This window comes from Hyla sarda, chromosome 1 (genome assembly GCF_029499605.1).
Source record: "Hyla sarda isolate aHylSar1 chromosome 1, aHylSar1.hap1, whole genome shotgun sequence".
Classification (NCBI taxonomy): domain Eukaryota; kingdom Metazoa; phylum Chordata; class Amphibia; order Anura; family Hylidae; genus Hyla; species Hyla sarda.
This window is the reverse complement of record NC_079189.1, coordinates 473,743,418-473,766,345: the sequence shown is the minus strand read 5'-3', so window position 1 is coordinate 473,766,345 and position 22,928 is coordinate 473,743,418. Positions and strand designations below refer to the sequence as shown.

At 44.0% G+C, this 22,928-nt stretch overlaps 1 protein-coding gene across 3 annotated transcripts in view; it reads right to left on the bottom strand.

Annotated features, from left to right (window-relative positions):
• The window catches only part of SUDS3 (SDS3 homolog, SIN3A corepressor complex component), a 50,770-nt gene that overhangs the window by 11,274 nt on the left and 16,568 nt on the right, over positions 1–22,928 (bottom strand). For all 3 annotated transcript variants that reach the window (XM_056537212.1, XM_056537211.1, XM_056537213.1), the window contains exons 4-8: positions 19,209–19,280; positions 18,019–18,038; positions 17,782–17,938; positions 8,927–9,022; positions 655–716 (exon numbers count right to left, since the gene is read on the bottom strand). In XM_056537212.1, coding sequence (XP_056393187.1) covers positions 655–716; positions 8,927–9,022; positions 17,782–17,938; positions 18,019–18,038; positions 19,209–19,280 — 407 coding nt within the window. The remainder of the gene's footprint in view (positions 1–654; positions 717–8,926; positions 9,023–17,781; positions 17,939–18,018; positions 18,039–19,208; positions 19,281–22,928) is intronic.

Genomic DNA, 22,928 nt, shown 5'->3' with positions numbered 1-22,928 from the left:
CTTACAAAATTAATTTAACCGCTGTGCACCGAGGACAAGCAGGGCGCTGTGCACCGAGGACAAGCAGGGCGCTGTGCACCGAGGACAAGCAGGGCGCTGTGCACCGAGGACAAGCAGGGCGCTGTGCACCGAGGACAAGCAGGGCGCTGTGCACCGAGGACAAGCAGGGCGCTGTGCACCGAGGACAAGCAGGGCGCTGTACACTGAGGCTCTATAACAAGCTCCCAGCTCACACAGCAGGCTGATTGACAACCCAGGAGCTTGAAAAGAGCCCTACTTGTCCACCCACACTTCCTGTATTTTGGCCCAGCCAAGAAACACAGGCAATAGCTGCAGGGACAAGAAATCCCTTTGTCACCAAAAAATATACACATTATTTAACCAATATATTACAAATATAGATATAATGCTATTATCTACATTATATAAAAAGACAGCAAATAACAGTGTCCATTTAAGCAAAGCAAGCTTAATGTGTGCAAACACTGTGGCAAAGAGATATATATATCTTGGCTTAAATATATGTGGCATAAGCTAGTACCTACAAATTGGCATTTATTTATATTTTTTAATACAGACAGTAAAGTTTACTGTGCAAAAATATTTCACAATCTGTATAACAATGAGCAATGGATCAGTGAATTCCACTATTACCTTGTTTAGTGTCCGTAAATCTTCCATGATTTGTTCATCTGTGAGAAGATAGTTAAGCTGGGGTGCAAGTGTTAAGGAAAACCTTAAAAGGAGAATCTACAAGAAAACACTCAATCACGAATATATAAACAAAACAAAGCAATGAGTGCTCCACTGGATCCCATATTGCGAACCTAAATATAGACAAATAAGTTTTATTAGAGGATCCTATCTAATGTCTGTACAGCCTGGAGCCTGGCGAGGCCATGATCTTCCATGGGGGGGGTGGGGGGGCAAAAAACACACACACACATATACATATTTTTTTTTTTTTTACTTGTTTGATCCTTTAGGTTCCACAGAAGTGAAACAGCATTAGATGTACCTGTTGCTTATTCTGCTTACTCAATTAAAAAGAAACAAACCTTGAATTGAACCAAATCTGTACGATAATGGAAAAACTGGGGGGGCAGTCAGTTATACTATGTCTATGTTAAGAATAATGGATTAGTCTGCAAACATGATGCTTTTAATGTCAGAAAAGTTATTTCTTGACAGTTATCAGTACTACTTTCTCTATAAAAAAATTAAAAATACTTATTACAAAAAGGAGTTTTTTTGTACTCACTGTAAAATCTCTCTCGTTCCTGAATTGGGGGACTTCTTACTGATGGGTATATGCGCTTGACACTAGGAGGCGCTGACAATATGAAAAAAAAAATCATCTCCTCCCTGGCAGGATATACCCGCCCACTGGTAGTGAGGTAATCAGTTTTGTCACAAAGCAGTAGGAGAAGCCAACCAGAACATGTCCGAAGGACTCTAGAATGGAATCTCTGATTTAAAAAAAATAAACAACCGAACAGGATTATCTGCAGGAAAAGAGAAAAAATGGGTTGGAGCGGTATCCCCCAATGAAGGCTACGAGAAAGATTTTACGGTGATTACAAAAAAAAATCTCCTTTTCTCGGACGCTCTTCATTGCGGGACACCTTACTGATGGGACGTACCAAAGCAGTCCCCTAGGGTACGAAAAACAACCACCAGAGAAAAGGAGTCAGTCCCGAGACCAAACTCATGTGTCTACAAGGCCTGCAGACAAGCCTCCAGGCCAGAGACAAACTAGGCCCAGAAATTTAGATCTCTGAAGATCCACCATCCATGGAAATGGGTTAGGAAGCTGAAGGAATGACCGTCCTCAGCAGAGACTCAAGACACCCGGGCCATATAGAGGGACAAGAAAAGGTCGACCAGGAAGCCAGATGGGTCAGAATCATCCCAAAGGCAGATAGGAACAACTCCAAGGAACCCAGCAGGGAGATCAGTGTATGCCTGAGAAGTCGAGCACAGAAGGTGGAGACCAGAAACCACAGGAAAAAAAGAAAGATGGAAACCTACTCTAGAGAGGTCTGGGGCATAAGAACAAAGACCTGAACAGCTAAAGACCCAAAACCCCTGTCCCAGGGTCCCGCTACGAGCACCAGGAAGGAGACAGAAGCTGGAGTGGAGCAATCTGGATGACTGGAACGCCCTCCAACTGGAGAGGACATGGACCCCGAAGGAGAAGGAGCGGAATGCCCTAAACAGGAGTCATCCCGGATACCAGAGAGACCAACATGGAAACTGTAGATCTCTGAAGCACCTCCAGAGTGACCGACATAAGAATTGGAGGTTCCGGAGTCACCTGGAAGACTCACACCTGAAAAGTAAGGAAAACTGACGTCCGCAAAAACTTTCCGGACGACAAACTTCCATGTCGAAACATGAAGAAGGAAAGAAGTGCAGTACAGAAAAACTGCCCAATCAAATGGGATCGTGAAAGAGTCTGGGCCAGAGCAGTACACATGCCCGAGACCACAAACATCATCAAGGCTCGAAGGACCGGAAGAGCCACATGAAAAGAAGGCATGCCACAGCATCCTAAGACCAAGACCAAGCCAAGGAGACTAACCGGTCTTGGACCCAGTAGTCACAGAGGACCAGAGTACTCCGAAGAAACATCCCGCCAGAATGGGAACAGAGGGGGAAACAAAGGGGTACCCAGCTGGGGTTCCCAGGTTCTGGGCACAGGAGGAAGGTAACTCCAGAAGACCATGGGGTCAGTGCAGTACAACTGACACCGATAAAATGGAAGGAAGAACACACCCTTCCAGAGAGATTGCGCCTATGGAGGAGAAGAGCAATGGTAGGACCCGAAAAACAGACTGTAACTAGACCAGTCGTCATCGGCTATACAAATCACAAACTCCTCCACCTGAGGAGAGAGCCAAGGCAGCGTAAGCAGCAGTAGATAACCAAAAAGAGCCAGGCTGCAATGGTGGACAGTGAGCACACAAGCCTAGACAGCATAAAAAAAAATAATAGTTGATCTCAGAAAAAAACGAAGGCTCACCAATATAGTAGGAACAGAGAGATGGCATCATCTTGGTGGCAGAAATAGCTCAACCAAATAGACCCCTTAGTGGATGGGAAAACAACAAGAGCCACTGAACAAGTACTGGGTGGACATAGGCGCCAGCGACAACCCATCGCGGAATGGAGGAGCCATCTCGTGTCCCTAGAGGGATCGGAATCCTTGCACACTGGAGCTGGGGAAAAAACAAGATGTATAGAGAGCCATTCCGGACGATTACTAAGGCAACAGTGTAGGTGCCTGAGCCACCCTGGAAAGAAGCCCCAGGAAAGTACCTAGAGACATAGGGAAGAGCAGAACTGACTGTCGCCCCATCAGGCCTCATGACAGAACAGAAAGTGCCCAATCGCTGCAGAACTGCGGAAACCAAGTCACAGGAAGCCCCAAGGCACACCCCACCGAACAGAAGGAAAGGTGGGCTCTACCTTACAGAGCGGCCTTAGCATATGTAGGGGCACAGAAATGGGTACCTCACAATAGCAGTGGGATACCAAGACTGCAGACACAAAAGAAACTGCAGAGATCCAAAGGGCCTGCAGGAAGGGAGGTATGCCTCCAGCAGACCAACATTGCAACCTTAGAAAGGGGAACAGAGTGATGATTCTGTTGCAGAGAAAGTCCCTGGAACCTGCAGAAAAAAAAAATGAAACACTCCATCTCCTAATGGTGTCACACACCAATACTGCAGGCGTAGACTCAAGAGATGAAGAATGTATGTGGAGCAGGAAACATGCAGACACAGTCTGACTCACAGGTAGAAAAGGTACCAGGAACCCACAGAGACACACTTTGCGGAACTTCACCTGGAAAGAGAGACACCGGACTGCAGCCGCAGCATCGGCAGAAACGTGGAGGTGACCTGGAGATTACAAAAACCATGCACACACAGTCTGGCTATGTGGTATGGGGACCATGGGCACGCCGGGTCCCGAATACAGAAACACAAAGTGAAGTGAGAGACCAGCCGTCAGAGAGAGTAGCAAGCAAGCAGAGAGGGACCTAGTAAAGTAGGGAACCCTACAAACCAGTATGTGGTGCATTGTAAAAGGCCCATGGAGCAACACGAGGTGACCCACTCGGAACTTCACCTCGGCAGTGGGCTTACCGCCCAGGGTGTGGAAAGTGTATGGTAGTTGACCCGACGTAGTAAAAGGCCATGCGGAAAACTGTCTGGCCGCCTGGAATTAGATTCTTGAGCGCACAGGGTCACTCCATGCAACCAACACAGAAGACGGGGTAATGGGAGTGCAGCCTATCCAACGGGCGACCTGGTGATGTAGAAGATCCAACAGACGAAGGACTGTCTGACTTGCAGCAGCTCCGTGTACCTGTGGGGACCCTTCTCCTGATCCCTCACGAAGCAGTGAGGTACTGGAACCTGGCTATCACACCCTATCTCCTATTTGCCTGCCGCAGCCCTGGATCAGATACCGATGGTGGCGGAAACTGTGCAGACAACAGTCTGGTTGAACAGAGCACCTGCAGGTGCTGGCAAAAAAGGGGACAGTCAGATAGGCGATAACACTGTGTGATGTGTGACAGGCTGTGTAGGAAACCATGCAGACCACTGTCTGGCTTACTGGTATGGGTCCATAGTAGATAATGAGTCATTCCGTCGGTCACCTCGCACAGTAGCGAGGTACCGGAACTCCAGCCGCAGATACATCAGCTGTGTGATGAGAGACAAGCGGCAGAGGAAACCCCCCAGACCACTATCTGGCTAACTGGTATAGGTCCATAGTATACAACGGGTCAATCCTTCGGACACCTCGCACCAGCAGTGGAGTACCGGAGTGAAATGAGTGACCGGCGAGACTACTGTCTGGCATAATGATATCAGGTCCAATCCATGCAGGAATATTCCCATGGAGACCTTGCGCTGCATGTGGGAATCCGGAGCACTAGCCGCGGATGTGCTGGACTGTGGAGAAGGGAATCACATAGCATGTCATGCCAAGAACACCTCCAGGATGAGTGGCCAGCAGACCTGACAGATGAGTAATCTCAATAGAAACCTGAGCATCTGCCAGGATTACGCAACAAAACGTGCACAATGTATGGCACTCAATGGTAGGAGAGACCGATTGCTGGAATATATCCCTCGGTAGTTTCCAAGGGAAAGGGAATCCCTGGCAACAACCAGCCACAGCAGTTTACATATGCTCTACGACAGTGAGCAAAAATGCAGGATTAGGAGTGCCAGAGGGATACCTCAAGCAGCTCATGTCTTTTGTGTATAGCAGGTCACCTATCAAGGTAACAAATAAAGCAGCCCCCAATATGGACCCTCAGAAAGTCCCTGTAGATATTAAACTGATGAGAACAGATATGGCCGGCCAAGGCTGCAATAGAAATCAGAGTGCAATAGAAGTATGGGCCACAAGAGGGTGCCAAACTACACCAAATCATAATTCATAATATATTATATATATTATATATATTATATATATTATATATATAAATTATTATTATTTTTTTTTTTATATATATTTTACTCGATACTGAGAGGGAATTTCAAAAACACACAAGAGAGAAAGACCTTTGAAGCCAAAATGATACTGTTTTTTGATTCGAAAAACAGGGGACTCAATGTGGATTTGAGCTTCTTATCTCATTATCAAAATTTCTTATAATCTGTACTGTACTGCATTCTCTTTTGCATCTCACTTTGTCCTGCTTAATTATCAGTCTATCCCATGCTCCCCCCTCCCTCCCCCTTTTTCTCATCCTTATCTAGTCTTGTTCCTATAGCAGGACAATTTATGGCCCACCTTAGTGTGAATTCTCCACATTTATTGTCTTAACCTCTGCATATTTGTGAGATGTAACCTGTGTATTCTGCTTGTGAGCTTAGATTTGCTTTGTACTTGATAAAGGGAGGAATCCCGAAAGCTTGTCTCTACAAAATTCTGTTAGTCCAATAAAAAAGGTATTACAATATACTGCAACATTTTATGATTTGCATCTCTCTCTCGCTATAATTTTGTAATATATATATATATATATATATATATATATATATATATATATATATCCCTCTCTCTATCAGGCAATAATGTGGCTGGAAAGGAGCATGGGGCGCGGGGCGCTCTGCAACATTCTGCCCACAGAACCCATTTCTTATGCAGGCAGACAGGAAGCCTATGGAGCAGCGACGTCTCATAGCAGCGTGCTATAGAAGCGCCTGCCAAGCCGCCACACAGCTCCACAGTAGGGGAGTAATAGAGGCCCGGGAATCACAAGCTCTCGCCTGCTACTGCCTCGGGAGAAAAAAGAACCTTCCCAACGGAGCAGCAACAGCCCCCGCAGCGGAGAAGGGCGGAGCTAGCTGCCACAGTGTGAGGTGCATACCTCACTGGACAATGCCCCAGCAGTACGCGAGCCAGAGAGGAGGCGCTGCCGGACCTTCTGGCTCATGCGGTGAATCATTATATGAAGAAAGTTCTGTGCCGCCATGCTCCCTCCCGAGCTCCCACTGGCTGAGCACCCTGGAGCGCACCCCATGCCGGGTCCACGCGGCAGACCCCGTTTCACCCAGTTGATGAGGTGACAGCTCGCAGGACGAGCAGAAAGTGAACGATGAGCTCCCGGACGGGAAAAAGTTAGCGCAGCTCCCTGGTAACCCCCCTACCAAAGACATTAGATGGAGCGAAGCTGCCTGAATAAAATAGCGAGGGTTAACCCCTCACTGCCAGGACCCAAAAAACAGCCCCAGAAATAGGGGCATAATACCACTGTTCGTTCAGGGGGGAGGGGGTTTGTATACTCACCTCAGTTGCCACATACTCACCCAAGATGTCTTCAGCCAGCTTTTTAGTCACCTACATTACATCAGGGTGAGACAGCAGGACGAGCAGGGAAGATAGGGGGACCCGGACCCTAGGTGCAACCCCAGGTGCTGCCCGTTGGCGGGAAGGGGTTAACGGTGCATACTCTATGCCCCTTAGCCGCATATGGGGGAACAGGTAGCGCCATGCTCCTGAACCCCCACCTGAAAAAAAGGAAAACAAAAGGGAGTAAAGAACCAAACTAAACAGCCCTTACTAGAAACTAATAGAAAAAGACCAGGTCTGGGGAGCTCCCAGTCATGTGTCTTGCCTCCTGCTGACACTAGCTAAAACTGATTACCTCACTTTCAGTGGTCGGGTATATCCTGGCAAGGAGGATCCGACTTTTTTTTTCCTAGTATCAGCGCCTCCTAGTGGCAAGAGCATATACCCATCAGTAAGGTGTCCCCCAATTAAGAGCGTCCGAGAAATGCATGTTATCTAAACATAGAGTGATGTCAACAACTGCCACACACCTCTTATCTTGAAACAATGGTATGAGACAGAAAAAATTCAACTCCTCTAGGTTCTGTATCTATTAGGCAGCATCCATAAACCTTACATTGTTTCCTGAAGGTGCTTCTTACAATCTTTAAGTGTTACTCAATCTGTATTGCGTACATAGACAACAAAAATGTGTGGGGGGTCTTTTCTAATATTGCAGCTATTTATTTGTTATTTATATAATCTTTCTTTGGGATCACCATATGGCGCACACACCTTCCCCCTAGACTTTCTGAATGTTCAGTAATGGAGGATGTGTGTGCTGAAATAAATCAAAGTCAACTGACCGAAATGTTAGACTGCAACTGACAAGGGAGATGAACAACAGAGCTTTACCTGGGTATATAGCGTGAGGTTTCTTTTACACCGGCATTATACAGCCCAATACAAGAGCAATTTAAAAGAAGCCTTTATATGGAGTGTACAGCTGCATGAAAAATCGCTGGATCATCCACTTACATTATGATCAGCCTCATATTTCCTTTTTACACATGGGAATGAGCTGTGGACAGACAGTGATTTTTTGGGCCATGCAAAAGTTGTGATCAGCAGATCGGTTGGCAATATTTAGCCGGGAGGGAGCTCTTCTTATCCTAACTTACCTAAGCTTCCAGCAGAAATATAGATTTGTTTTGAACAAAAAAACGTGCATCCTGGTTTAACTAATAAGTCATCTTCTGACAATAGGTTTCCTTTCAGAGTAGACTGTAGAGATACTGTTACTAATCTCAACAAATGAAATGTTAACCAGGCCTATAGTATGACGCTGTGATCATAAAGGGCTTAGGATAGCTGAAACATTAACAAAAAAAAAATACAGATGAGAGATTAAATCTAACAATTTGTTAAAAATGCTGATAAAATATTTAGACTTAACCTTTACAAAGCTGCAACTATTTTACACTGTTTTGGAGTCTTATATAACACCACTGTCTACAAGAATATAGTGTATGTAAATGAATTTCACACATCTTAAGTATAAAATGGAGCCACTATCTAGTGCACAGTTTTACATCATGCCAGTGTACAGCTCCAGTAGACACAGGGGTATATCAGCATGTCATCACCACAGCAATGTAATTTTATCACACTTACTCCCTTCACTCACTTCTGATGAAGGGGAACAACCCTTTGAAATATCTTCAAAGGTCGAAAACCATTGATCATAACCAATAAAGATAAACAGATGAACGCTGCTCATCAGTAGAAAATTGGCTTTGACTCCACCTACAGGCTGGCAAATTTACTGCAGGTGTTTATGTCAATATAGATTTGAGTTTTATTTAAATCAATATATAAGCTGGGAACGAGAAATAATTTAGGCCACATAAAAAATATTAAGAGCAAAAAAACGCTAATAAAAATCATTTTCAGTTCTCCAGACTTGTTTTTCTGTTAGTAAACTTTTCTAGCTGTGCTCATGACCCCTGTTTATTTTAAAGCAGTAGGACATGTTTTTTCTAAATTTATATTTCCTCAGATGACAGTTCCAGCACTAGTATAACAAATCTGTTCTGTGTTACATTACAGCTTTGAACGTAAAAGATATCAGGAGCTGGTTTCCGTCTTTTGTCAGGAATTGGTACAGGATCATTTGGGCGTCGTCGCAATTTTCGTGTCATAATGGGTTTAACTTCCATGGAATCTGTTAAGGGAAAAATGTTTTAGAAGAATATTTTATAATGCATGTTTTATTCAAAAAAAATAAAAGGGTTAAGGGATAACTCCAGGAGGAAAACATATACAATGTTTATTAACCCCTTAAGGACGCAGCCCTTTTTTTCAAATCTGACCACTGTCCTCTTATGCATTAATAACTCTGGGATGCTTTTACATTTCATTCGGATTCCGAGATTGTTTTTTCGTGACATATTCTACTTTAACATAGTGGTAAATTTTCGTTTTACTTGCATCCTTTCTTGCAGGAAGTTTTCTAACTTTGAAACTCTCTGCTTATAAGGAAAATTGATAGTCTAAATAAATGATATATTGATTCACAAATACAATATATGTCTATGTTGACATCATAAAGTTGACACATTTTTACTATTTGATGACATTAGAGGGATTCAAAGTATAGCAGCAATTTTAAAAATTTTCACCAAAATTTCTAAATCAGAATTTTTTCGGGACCAGTTAATTTTGAAGTGGATTTGAGGGGCCTTTCTGTGAGAAATACCCAATCATAGAAACTACACCCCTCAAAGTATTCAAAATGACATTCAGAAAGTTTGTTAACCCTTTAGGTGTTTCACAAGAATAGCAGCAAAGTGAAGGAGAAAAATCTAAATCTGCATTTTTTACACTAACATGTTCTTGTAGCCCCATTTTTTTTTTTCATTTTTAAAAGTGGTATAAGGAGAAAAAGCTACCCAAAACTTGTAGCCCAATTTCTCTAGAGTATTGAAATACCTCATATGTTGACATAAAGTGCTCACAACATGGCGGGCGGGCTCACAACATGGCTCAAGAGGGAAAGAGAAACTGTGGGATTTTTGAAAAATTAATTATGCTGTCATGGTTTTTGGGGGCCATGTTGCATTTAGGAAGCCCCCACTGTGCCAGAACAGCAAAAAAAAAAAACACATGGCATAATATTTTGGAAACTACACCCTTCAAGGAACGTAACAAAGGGTATATTGAGCATGAACACCTCACAGCTGTTGGACGACTTTGCATTGATGTTGGACGTGAAAAAGAAATTAGATTTTTAAACACTAAAATGATGGTGTTACCCCATTTTTTTTTTCTTTTTCACAAGGGGTAATAGGAGAAAATGGACCCCAAAATTTAAAGCCCAATTTTTCAAGATTAAAAAAAAAATACCCCATATGTGGACGTTAAGTGCTTTACGGGTGCACTGCAATGCTCAGAATAGAAGGAGCACCATTGGGCTTTTGGAGTGAAACGTTTGTTGGAATTGAAGTCGGGCCATAAGAGTTTACAAAGCTCCCCATTGTGCAAGAACAGCAGTAATCCCACACATGTGACACCTTTTTGGAAACTACACCCCTCAAGGAATGTACACCCCTCAAGGAGTACTAACATGCCCACATGTTTTTTGAACAGTGGGCCGTAAAAGTGAAATAATTGATTTTTAACAGTGAATTACTGGTATTAACCAATTTTTTTTTTTTGTTTCACAAGTACAAAGACAAAAAAAAGCTCCACCAAATTTGTAGCCCAATTTCTCCAGAATAAGGAAATACCCCATATAAGGTGGTAAAGAACAATGCGGGTGCAAAACAGAGAGTGAGACAGCACCGATGAGATTTGAGGCCTAAAGTGGTGATTTGCACTGCAATGGTTGACATAAAATCTAAAAAATAAAAAATAAAATTTCAAAAAATAAAAACAGCAAGTGACCACACTACACCCCTCAAGGAAGGTAACAAGAGATACAGTGAGTAATTCTACCTCACAGGTTTTTGAAAAGTGGATCATAAATTGAAAAAATTTATTTTCTTTACACTAAAATGCTGGGGTTACCCAATTTTTTTACATTTTCACAAGGGGAAATTGGAGAAATTGGGTTACAAATTTTGGAGGGCTTTTCCCCCTGACTATAAAAATACATCCACATATGGGGTAACATGCTGGGCGGGCGCACAACAAGGCTCAGAAGTCATAGAGGTCAGTTTGTATTTGTGGCCTATGGCATATCAGTAGCTGACGGTTACATACATTCAGAGGAAAATAAAAGAATGAAACACCCACATGTGACACCATTACAGAAAGTACTCCACCTTAGGAATGGGTATAGGGGTAAAGAGGACATTTTGAACGCACGGGTGTTTCCTAAATTTATTTTCCAGGAAGGGATGAAGGGTAGCTTTTGAGAATTGCAATTTTCAACCTATGCTCTGCTTCATCTTTCCGCGAACAACTAACATGTGACTCTGAATTGTCACCTGGAAATACGACAGAGCTCAGCGAGAACTCTTCGCATTTGAGGCGGATGTTTGCTACGGACCTAACAGTTACATACATTCAGAGGAAAATACAAGAAAGGAACACCCACATGTGAGCCTATTAAAAACAGTACACCCCCTAGTGTATAGGGGAGAAGTGGACATTTGGAACAGATGGGTGTTTCCTAAATTTATTTTCCAGGAATGGATGAAGTATACTATGGGGGGGAATTAAAATTGTATAAATATAAATTTTAATACTGATATGCCAATTATTTTCCCACAATGATGACCCAGAGTATAGCCAAAAGTAAAAATGATGCCAGCCCCAAACCCTATGCTCTGAATCATCATTCTGGGAATGTGATGTGTGTGGCAGTTCCTGTTCTGTTACGTCAAATGCGCACCACGCTCAGGTGGGGAGAGCGTGCTGCGAATTTTTAACAACAACTGCAAACACCCAATGCTGTTGACTCTGTGTCCCATGACCCATTTTTGGGGGTGTTTTTGTTTTAAATTTGGAACACAATGTACTCTGAACTGGTACATTGGATTCGAATTCTGGGGAATGAAAATCAGGTGAAAGGATTAAAAATTTAGTACTCCATGGAAGTGTTATACTCCCTGAAGCAAGATTATCGGGGCAAGTGTCGGATGATGGTGTCCTTCCGAACCCCCTCTTGCGACATTTTTTCTGGGATCGTCCCTTCTTTCCAGTGTGGGGGACCTCACCTGGAAAGTGTTGGCCGGGGACGATCCGGGGGCCCAAAGTTCCAGAGGTGCTCTGACCCGCTCTCTTTGGTTGTCACCAAAGATGAGGGCCTTTAGAACTTCCTCTTGGAACAGCAGGAATGTCCCTGTGTTGCCAGCGTACTGGGACAGTACAAAAGAGTTGTACATGGCAACCTGTACCATGTAGACCGCAACTTTTTTTGTACAGTACTCATGTTTTCCGCATGGCGTTGTATGGCTTGAGGACTTGATAAGAGAGATCAACTCCATCCATATACTGATTGTAGCCCAGAATACAATCAGGCTTGAGGGCTGGTCCCACGGTACCTCGCACAGGGACAGGGGTGCTGCCGTTCCTATGAATTGTGATAAGCATAAGGACATCCCTCTTGTCCTTATACCTGAACAGCAACAGGTTTTCATGGGAAAAGGCACGGGACTCCCCCCCGGGGGATAGGAAGAAAGGCATCTTTGATTCTTCCTCACGGTCCCACAAGTGAGAGTGGATCTGGATCTGGGATGTGAAGAGAGGGATACTAGTATAAAAATTATCCACGTAAAAGGTGGTAACCTTTATCTAGCAATGGGTGCAAAAGGCACCAAATTATTTTCCCACTAACACCCAGAGTGGGGGGACATTCTGAGGGTTCAATACGGGAATCTCTTCCTTCATACGCCATAAACTTGCAGGTGTACCCTGAGGCACTCTCACAAAGTTTATACATCTTCACACCATACCGCGCCCACATAGTTGGGAAGCCAAGTCTCCCCTTAAAGCTGATGAGAGACTCATCAATAGCGACCTGATTTTATACAGTCGGTCATACGCGGGATCAGTTCAGGGGGGGGGGGGACATGCCGCATTATCAGCATAATGCAAACATTTCCGAATGGCCCCTCGAACCGACGTGCGATGGCCATATTGTATAGCGGGGTCTGGTAAAGGACGTCCCCACTCCAATATTGCCTGACACTGTTTTTTTTTGACTAGGCCTATATGCAGCACGAGGCCCCAAAATGTCCTCATTTCGGCGGCATCGACTGGGAACTAGCCACCTGGCCTAGCCAGAAGTGAGCCCAGGTTTGCAGTGACGATATATGGTATACAGATTCGTCTGGTCAACCATCAGATTGACAAAGTCAATGGTGAACTAGATGATGTCAATCTTGATTCCTGAGTCACCAACAAACTCAGGAATCACAGGCTCGTGGTCCGCTGACTCAGTCCAGACAAGTTCTCCAGCATGGGGCACCATTGAACTTGGCAGGGGGGGGGGGGTTGACTAGTATGAGTGCCAGGGGGAAGCATGGGGCATAGGGTCAGGAGCAGAGGAGGTTTGCGGTCCTACATGGTGGAGTCTCCACCTCCTTTGTGGCTCATTATCAGAGCCAGATGATGAGGAGGACGAGGAAATAAGGAAAGTGGGGTCTTCCTCATCCTCTGTGGCGTTTTCAGTGTCGGAGGCAAGTTTGGTCCCCCTCCTCCTCTGAAAACAACCTGTGGGCCATTTCCCTACTCTAAAGGGGATGGGAGTGTGTGTATGTGTGTGTGTGGGGAAAACTTTATTTGTGTATGTGCTGTGTGTGGTGTGGTGCGAGACTACCTCCCTAACCTAACTAACTAAACCCGCCCCAACAGAAATAATATAAAACTAAAAAAAGGGGGTAAAAAAACAGAAAAGAAAATAAATAAAAAAATTGGACTTCTAGCTAAAAAATAAAAAAAAACTGCAGAAATCAGTGGCCCGTACAAAGTCCGCCACAAAAAATATCCGAAAAATAAAATAAAACGCTTAACCCCGAAAAAATGCACCCGCCTGAATGCAAAAAAAAAAATGCTGATCAGTGATAAATCACTGCCAGCAGTGGGGCAGGCCGTACACAGAGGTATGGTCCTTCCACACGGCACAGGCCTGCTACTGGTGGCACAGACCGCCTATAGGTGAATTGAGGCCTAAATTGGTGATTTGCACAGGGATGGGTGATTTTACAGCGGTTCTGACATAAACGCCGCAAAAAAATACCTACTGTGACCCCATTTTGGAAACTACACCTCTCACGGAACGTAACAAGGGGTATAGTGAGCCTTAACACCCCACAGGTGTTTGGCAACTTTTTGTTAAAGTCGGATGTGTAAATGAAAAAAAATGCTGTATTTTCCCAAAATGTTACATTTTTACAGGGGGTAATAGGAGAAAATGCCCCCCAAAATTTGTAACCCCATTTCTTCTGAGTACGGAAATACCCCATATGTGGACATCAATTGCTCTCTAGGCGAACGACAATGCTCAGAAGAGAAGGAGCGCCATTGATATTTTGGAGAGAGAATTTGGTTGGAATGGAAGTCTGGGGCCATGTGAGTTTACAAAGCCCCCCATGGTGCCAGAACAGTGCAACACCCCCCCCCCCCCCACATGTGACCCCATTTTGGAAACTACACCCCTCAACCTCTCACAGAATTTTATAAAGGGTGCAGTGAGCATTTACACCCCACTTGCGTTTGACAGATCTTTGGAACAGTGGGCTGTGCAAATGAAAAATTAAATTTTTCATTTTCAAGGACCACTGTTCCAAAAGTCTGTCAGACACCTGTGGGCCGTAAATGCTCACTGCACCCCTTATCACATTCCGTGAGGGGTGTAGTTTCCAAAATGGGGGCACATGTGGGGGGGGGGGGGTCCATTGTTCTGGCACTATGGGGGCTTTGTAAACACACGTGGCCTTCAATTCCGGAAAAATTTTCTCTCGCTCCCCCTCTTCTGAGCATTGTAGTTCGCCCGCAGAGCACTTTACATCCACTCAGAAGAAATGCTGTTACAAATTTTGGGGGGGGGGGGGGGCTTTTTTTCCTATTTTCCCAAGTGAAAATTAAAAATTTAGGGTAACACCCGCATTTAAGTGATAAAAAAATTTCTTCTTCAATTTCCCATCCAACTTTAACGGAAATTCGTCAAACACCTGTGGGGTGTTAAGGCTCATTATACCCCTTGTTACGTTCCGTGAGGGGTGTAGTTTCCAAAATGGGGTCACAGTAGGTATTTTTTTTTTGCCCTTTATGTCAGAACCGCTGTAAAATCACCCATCCCTGTGCAAATCACCAATTTAGGCCTCAACTGTACTTGGTGCACTCTCAGTCCTGAGCCTTGTTGCGCGGCCGCAGAGCATTTTACGCCCACATATGGGGTATTTCCGTACTCGGAAGAAATTACGTTACAAATTTTGGGAGTACTTTTTTCCTTTTACCTCTTGTGAAAAAAAAAAAAAAGTATGAGGCAACACCAGCATGTTAGTGTAATTATTTATTTTTTCCTTTTCATAAGGGGTAAAAGGAGAAAGAGCCCCCCAAAATTTGTAGTGCAATTTCTCCCGAGAACAGAAATACCCCATATGTAGCACTAAACTGTTGCCTTGAAATACAACAGGACTCTTAAGTGAGAGAGCGCCAGTCGCATTTGAGGACTAAATTAGGGATTGCATAGGGGTGGACATAGGGGTATTCTACACCAGTGATTTCCAAACAGGGTGCCTCCAGATGTTGCTAAACTCCCAGCATGCCTGGACAGTCAGTGGCCGCGGCAACAGCTGGAGGCTCCGTTTTGGAAACACTGCCGTACGATACGTTTTCATTTTTATTGGGGGGGGAGACAGTGTAAGGGGTGTATATTAGGGATCGACCGACTATCGGTATGACCGATATTATCGGGTGATAATCACGATTTTGGGCATTATCGCCCGCTTTAAATCAATGATCTGCAGCGGTGTCGCGGGGGATAAATAGCCGATAACTTATACCGGAATATCTAACCTCCACCGATTATCGGTATCGGCCCTAAAAAAAACTATATCGGTCGATCCCTAGTGTACATGTTGTGTTTTACCCTTTATTATGTGTTAGTGTAGTGTAGTGTTGGGGGGGCAAACCTCCAGCTGTTGCAAAACTGCAACTCCCAGCATGAACTGACAGACCGTGCATGCTGGGAGTTGTACTTTTGTAACAGCTGGAGGCACACTGGTTGGAAAACCTTCAGTAAAGTTCTGTTACCTAACTCAGTATTTTCCAACCAGTGTGCCTCCAGCTGTTGCAAAACTACAACTCCCAGCATGTACAGATCGCTGAAGGGCATGCTGGGAGATGTAGTTATTCAACAGCTGGAGGTACGGAACTACAACTCCCAGCATGCCTAGACAGCTGTCTGGGCATGCTGGGAGTTCTAGTTTTGCAACATCTGGAGGGCTACAGTTTAGAAACCACTGTATAGTGGTCTCAAACTGTAGCCCTCCAGATGTTGCTAGGCAACTCACCAACTTCCATAGTCTGCACCAGGGAGCCAGCCGCATGTCATCGCCGCCTGCTGCCGCCCGCGGTACGTGACCTCCGGCGTTTGTCACCGACGGTTCCCCCGTTCTGCCCGGACTACAGTGGGTGGGCAGAGCGGGCGAACCGGACTTTAACCCCCCCCGCCCCCCCGATCTGCTATTGGTCGGTCGCTTCTGACCGACCAATAGCAGGGATAGGAGGGGTGGCACCCCTGCCACCTAACTCCTATCCCTTCAGGGTCTTGGACACTCCCGATCCCCCTTATTTTCCGGGTCACTGGATCACCAGAGACCCGTATGACCCGGACTCGCCGCAAATTGCCGGTGTTAATTCACGTACAGGTACGCCCTTGGTCATTAAGTACCAGCAAGCAAGGGCGTACCCATACGCCGGTGGTCCTTAAGGGGTTAAATGAATGAGATGCTGCGCAGGTCCAGTGAGGATACAGCAGGGGCTGGTTCTGAAATTTCCCTGCCGGATGGCTAAAACATGGTGTGAACTTAGCCTTACGCTGGTGTTGTAGCAGCTGTGCACTGCACATGTTCAATGTCAAGTGCAGTATACAGCATACACGAGTAAGAGAGTGAGAAAGCACTACCAATGTGCAGCCCAGAAAACACTGCAATGTCAGAATCATATCAGCAGAAGATTTCATAAACATAGGGGTGGATTGTAAAGGGTGCAGAACTGAAAACCTTTGGCAGGTGAAGTATCTTCCTGGCTGTGCAGCTACTACTAACCCAAAGAGCTGTTTTGTATCTTCCCAGCCTGGACCAGGAGATAGTCATCAGTGGGTCACCAATTAGGAGTTGGCAGTCAGTCCCAGGTTTACTGCAACAACGGGAACAGGAGCACAAGTATACAGAAAAGGCATATTCATGGTGGCAGCTGGTTTTGCTTCTAATCAATGAACCAACAGCAATCTCCTGGGCTCCTGTGGCTAGCACTGACAGGAAGATGATGTACAACTAAACTCTGTAGAAGCCTCCTGTATAAACTACTATGCAGACAACAAAATTACACTACACAAGTCTTTGTTAAAAATGATAAGTGTACTTTCTGTTGCGCAGCATCCTTTAGTGTCCCAGCAAAGTTGACCCTTCATCTGGGGTCATAAGTCAGCTTAGAAGTGAAAGGTTGAGAATAAACCAGGTACCCAGACACTATGGAGGATGTATAACAAAGTAAACTTGGCATACAGATTTGACAGAAGTCCTATATACTTCCAGTATAATTCTGTATACCCCTCGCTATAGCTGTGTAGATTAGAGATGAAGGGACAACATGCACGCAGCTGCGCACTTCTGCCCCTTCATTCTAGCAATCGGAGGGGGGAGGTCTTAGCACTTGAACCCCCACCAATACATACTTCTGACATATCCCTTAACGCTTGAGGAAAATTGAATAGAACTGCAAAGATATTTAAGCCTGGACAGTACTTACCCCCTGTCAGCTCCATAGTTAATTTCTCATTTTCAATCATTTTCTTCTTTTCCTCTAATTCTGCTATCAAATTCTCCTTCAGTTCAATCTTTTTGTCTTCAAACTCTTTCACAGCTGCTTTCTTTTCCTTGATGTAGTTCCTCTCCACCTGCTCTGTCTAAGAAGATAACACAATCCATCACATTTAATCAGTTCATAGAAAGAACACTGGCATCTACATCCAAAAATGTCACTTACCTCTAGTTGAAAGAAAAGCTCTGAGGGGGAAAAAAAATAAAATAACCATAAGTTCTCTATACATGATTCACAAAATAATGGCCTACAGTTCAAAAATTAAAAGGGAGTGACTAACCAAATGAACGCCACATAAACATTTACGTATACCGTATTTTTCGTCCTATAGGACGCACCGGCGTATAAGACGCACCCAATTTATCGGTGCAAAATCTAAAAAAAATAAAGGTTTTGAACCCAATAGTGGTCTTCAACCTGCGGACCTCCAGATGTTGCAAAACTACAACTCCCAGCATGCCCGGACAGCCGTTGGCTGTCCGGGCATTCTGGGAGTTGTAGTTTTGCAACATCTGGAGGTCCGCAGATTGAAGACCACTGCATAGGAGGTAATACTCACGTGTCCCCGCCGCTCCGGACCCGTCACCGCTGCCCTGGATGTCGCTCCATCGCTGTCGCCGTATCCCCGTCGCTCCGGAACGTCTCTGCTGCCGGCCGGGTATCCTTGCCATCACGTCGTTACGCACGCCGACGCATGTACGCGACGACGTGATGACGAGGAAGGAGAGCGCCGGCCATACAGGGGATCCCTGAACGGAGAAGACACCGAGGAGCCAGGTAAGGTCAGTCCCGGTCTCCTGTAAGCACTAACCCGGCTATTCAGTTGGGCTGTTTCGGGACCGCCGCAGTGAAATCGCAGTGGTCCCGAACAGCCCGACTGAACAGCCGGGTTAGTGTCACTTTCCCTTCAGACGCGGCGGTCAGCTTTGATCGCCACGTCTGAAGGGTTAATACAGGGCATCACCGCGATCGGTGATGTCCTGTATTAGCCGCGGGTCCCGGCCGTTGATGGCCGCAAGGACCGCCGCGATAGGTGTGTATTCGCCGTATAAGATGCACCGACTTTTTCCCCCAGTTTTATACGGCGTTTCTTATACGGCGAAAAATACGGTACATCTCAATATTACTTTGAAGAACTCTAGACTAATTCATAGCATTATGTAAAGGGAACCATAGTCATGCGAGTCTTCATTTTTTTTTTTTTTTTTTTTTTTTTTTTTTTTTTGCATAAGGTCTGGCTATATGTCATTGGTCATGCTGGTTACACGAACCCCATCTTTGGCATACAATAATAAATTCTGTAAAAAAAAAAATCATTGGAAAAAGTTTCCCATAATAATTTATCAGGCTCTCACCAGCATTTCTCAGTCTTTCTTTATATTGTTGATCTAATTTTTTCATGCGTTTCTGGTACTCTTGCAGTGTACCTTTAAAAAAAAAAAAAAAAAAAAAAATCATCATGTATTATTATTTGTAATATAGGTTTATAAAACATTTATATAGCTTTATTATTGTATCTCCTTGCCTAACAAGTTTGTGCCACAATATTACTCGCTAGTTACTAGTTTTTACTAAGAAAATAATTCTAACTTTATATTAAAAGGAGTACTCCAGTTACTCCAGTGGAAAAAAACATTTCCTATAAACTGGCTCCAGAAAGTTAAACAGATTTGTAAATTACTAAATATTTTTGTAAATAACTATACAACTTTCTCTGTAGTATACAGCAGCTGATAAGTACTGAAAGGATAACGATTTTTTTAATAGAAGTAATTTACAAATCTATTCAACTTTCTGGCACCAATTGATCAGTAAAAAAAATTATTTTTTTTCTATTTAACTGCTCAGGATGCATGTATAATACTTACTTCCTCACTTCCACTATCTCTAGGTCTGTGACCCACTCCTAATGCACTTTTAAGAGAAGCAAGCACGGAAAATATATTGTGCTGGCATCTCCTGGTCTGTATGAGCGTGCAGGTTGTACCAGGGGTAAGTTATCAAATATGGTTCAACAGGGAAATATGATGAGATATTGCTGTAGTTGTATATATGTATTGAGAGTACCTATTTTATAGCTATATAGCTCATACAACCACATCATCTTGTATGTTTCCTTGTTTTAAGTATTTATGCAAATATGTAATATTTCATTGAATCCAATTTTGAGCTACTTAGTGTGCCTCCCATAGGGGGCTATAACACTGCACACACTGATCTTTTACATTGATCAATGGTTTCTCATAGGAAACCATTTATCAATGATTCTGCTGCTTGACTGCTCATGCCTGGATCTCCGGCACTGAGCAATCATTCAGCGATCGGACACCAGGAGGCAGGTAACGGGATCCTCCTCGTGTGCTACAGCTGTTCGGAACGCCGCAATTTCACTGCCGCGGTCCCGATCAGCCCCCTGAGCTAATCGGCAGCACTTTACTTTCACTTTAGACGCGGCGATTCAACTTTGAACGCCGCGTCTAAAGGGTTGATAGCGCGCGGCATGCTGTGGCCCGCCTTCTAGAATGGGAGCGGACTCAGGACGTACAGGTACCCTTAAAGAGGTATTCCAGGAATTTTTTTTTATTTGACTATGCTACAAGGGCTGTAAAGTTAGTGTAGTTCATAATATAGTGTCTGTACCTGTGTGTGACGGTTTTCTCACAATTATTCTGTGATTTTCACCCCAATATAGTAACCCCCCCCCCCTACATGCAATGGCCCGACATATGATCAAATCGACATACGATGCTTTTATATGTCGGGGCCATCGCATTAACTGCTATCCGACAGCGGCTTGAGCATTTTGCACTGTCGGATAGCAGTTTAAGCATCCCGGACAGGTTCACTTACCTATCCTCGCTGCTCCGGGTCCACTTCGCGATCCTTCGGCGTCTTCTACAACTTCTCCGGGGTCTGGGCCTCGCTTTCCGGCGTCGTTATTACGTTGCGGCACACAACGTAATAACGTCACCAGAAGGCGAGGCCCGGACACCGGAGAAGATGCGGAAAAAGCCAGAGGATCCTGAAGAAGACGCCGGAGCAGCGGGACAGCATCGGGAGCCCTTGGGACAGCATCGGGAGCAGTGAGGACGCGGTCCGGAGTGGCGGGGACAGGTGAGTATTAAATGCACTTTTTACATTGCACGAATCCCTCAACATACGATGGATTCAACAAACGATGGGTCGTTTGGAACAAATTACCATCGTATGTTGAGGGACCACTGTATTTACTTTTATCAGCATACAAAATGACTGCTGTCTCGGATTTTTCCCAGCTTGCAATGCGGTCGAGACCTGACTCACTAGTCAGCTGATGACCGGGAGCCTGTCTGCTTCAATGGGTGGAGGGATCTCTTGGTGGGAGAGAGATCAACTGCAACAAATGCAACAGCTGTAGGCACCCTGATTTAAAACCACAGGTCTTTTGTTTCAATGGGTGGGGTGGCTGATGTGTGGGAGGGAGGAAAATGGAATTGTGGGATTTGTAGTCAAAAAAAGAAAAATCAAACAGGAAATACAAGTTCACAAAAAGCTAGCCAGTGTTATGGTAATATCACAACATAGCCATTTAGCCCCAAGACAAGCGCAGATCCTTCCTAAGCAAGTCCATTACTGTCTGCCATATACATACTAAAATCACATTATGGTGGATAACCCCTTTAAGGACTCAAAACAATCTTCGTTTTGCACTTTTGTTTTTTCCTCATCTTCTTAAAATCATAACACGTTCAATTTTGCACCTACAGGGCTATAAGGGCTTGTTTTTGCGTCACCAATTGTACTTTGTAATGACATTACTTATTTTATAACATAATCTGCGGGGAAACAAAAAACTTATTTGTGGCGTGAAATTAAAAGAAAAAAAAAACACCCGTTTACAACTTTTAGGGCTTCCGTTTCTACGCAGTGCACGTTTCGGTAAAAAGGACACAATCTTTAATTCTACAGGTCCATACGGTTACAGGGATTCCATATTTATGTAGGTTTTATTTATTTTACTACTTTGAAAAAAAATTATAACTACATGCACCAAAATTAGTATGTTTAACCCCTTAAGGACCGGGCGTTTTTCCATTTTTGCTCTTTCGTTTTTTTTTTCCTCCTTACCTTTAAAAAATCATAAATCTTAAAATTTTGCACCTAAAAATCTGTATTATGGCTTATTTTTTGCACCACCAATTCTACTTTGTAATGATATCAGTCATTTTACCCAAAAACCTACGGCGAAACGGGAAAAAAAATCATTGTGCGACAAAATTGAAAAAATACAGCCATTTTGTAACTTTTGGGGGCTTCCGTTTCTACGTAGTACATTTTTCGGTAAAAATGACACCTTATCTTTATTCTCTAGGTCCACAAGGTTAAAATGATACCCTACTTATATAGGTTTGATTTTGTATTACTTCAGAAAAAAAGTCATAACTACATGCAGGAAAATGTATACATTTAAAATGGTCATCTTCTGACCCCTATAACTTTTTTCTTTTTCCGTGTTCAGGGCGCTATGAGGGTTCATTTTTTGCGCCGTGATCTGAAGTTTTTGTCGGTACATTTTTGCATTGATCTGACTTTTTGATCGCTTTTTATTCATCTTTTTCATGATATAAAAAGTGACCAAAAATACGCTATTTTGGACTTTGGAATTTTTTTCCGCGTACGCCATTGGCCATGCGATTTAATTAGTGGTATTTTTTTTTCCCAGACATTTCCGCACGAGGCGATACCAAATATGTTTATTTTTGTTTTTATTTACACTTTTTTTTATTATTGGAAATGCCAGGTGATTTAAACTTTTATTAGGGGAAGGGATAATTCAAAGGGTTAATGATTTTTTTACACTTTTCTTTTGCCATAGCATAGCATTGATCAGTGTTACCGGCGCTCCACTGCTCTAGCCTTCTGCGCAGGCATTGAGTAGTAGATCACCGATAGGACGACGAGGAGGCAGGTAAGGACCCTCCTGTTGGATGATCTGGACATTGCGATTCTGTCACTACAGTCTTGATCAGCTCCGCTGAGCTGCCGGGATAGTTTTAAGTTCAGTTTAGACGCTGCAATCAACTTTGATTGCGGCA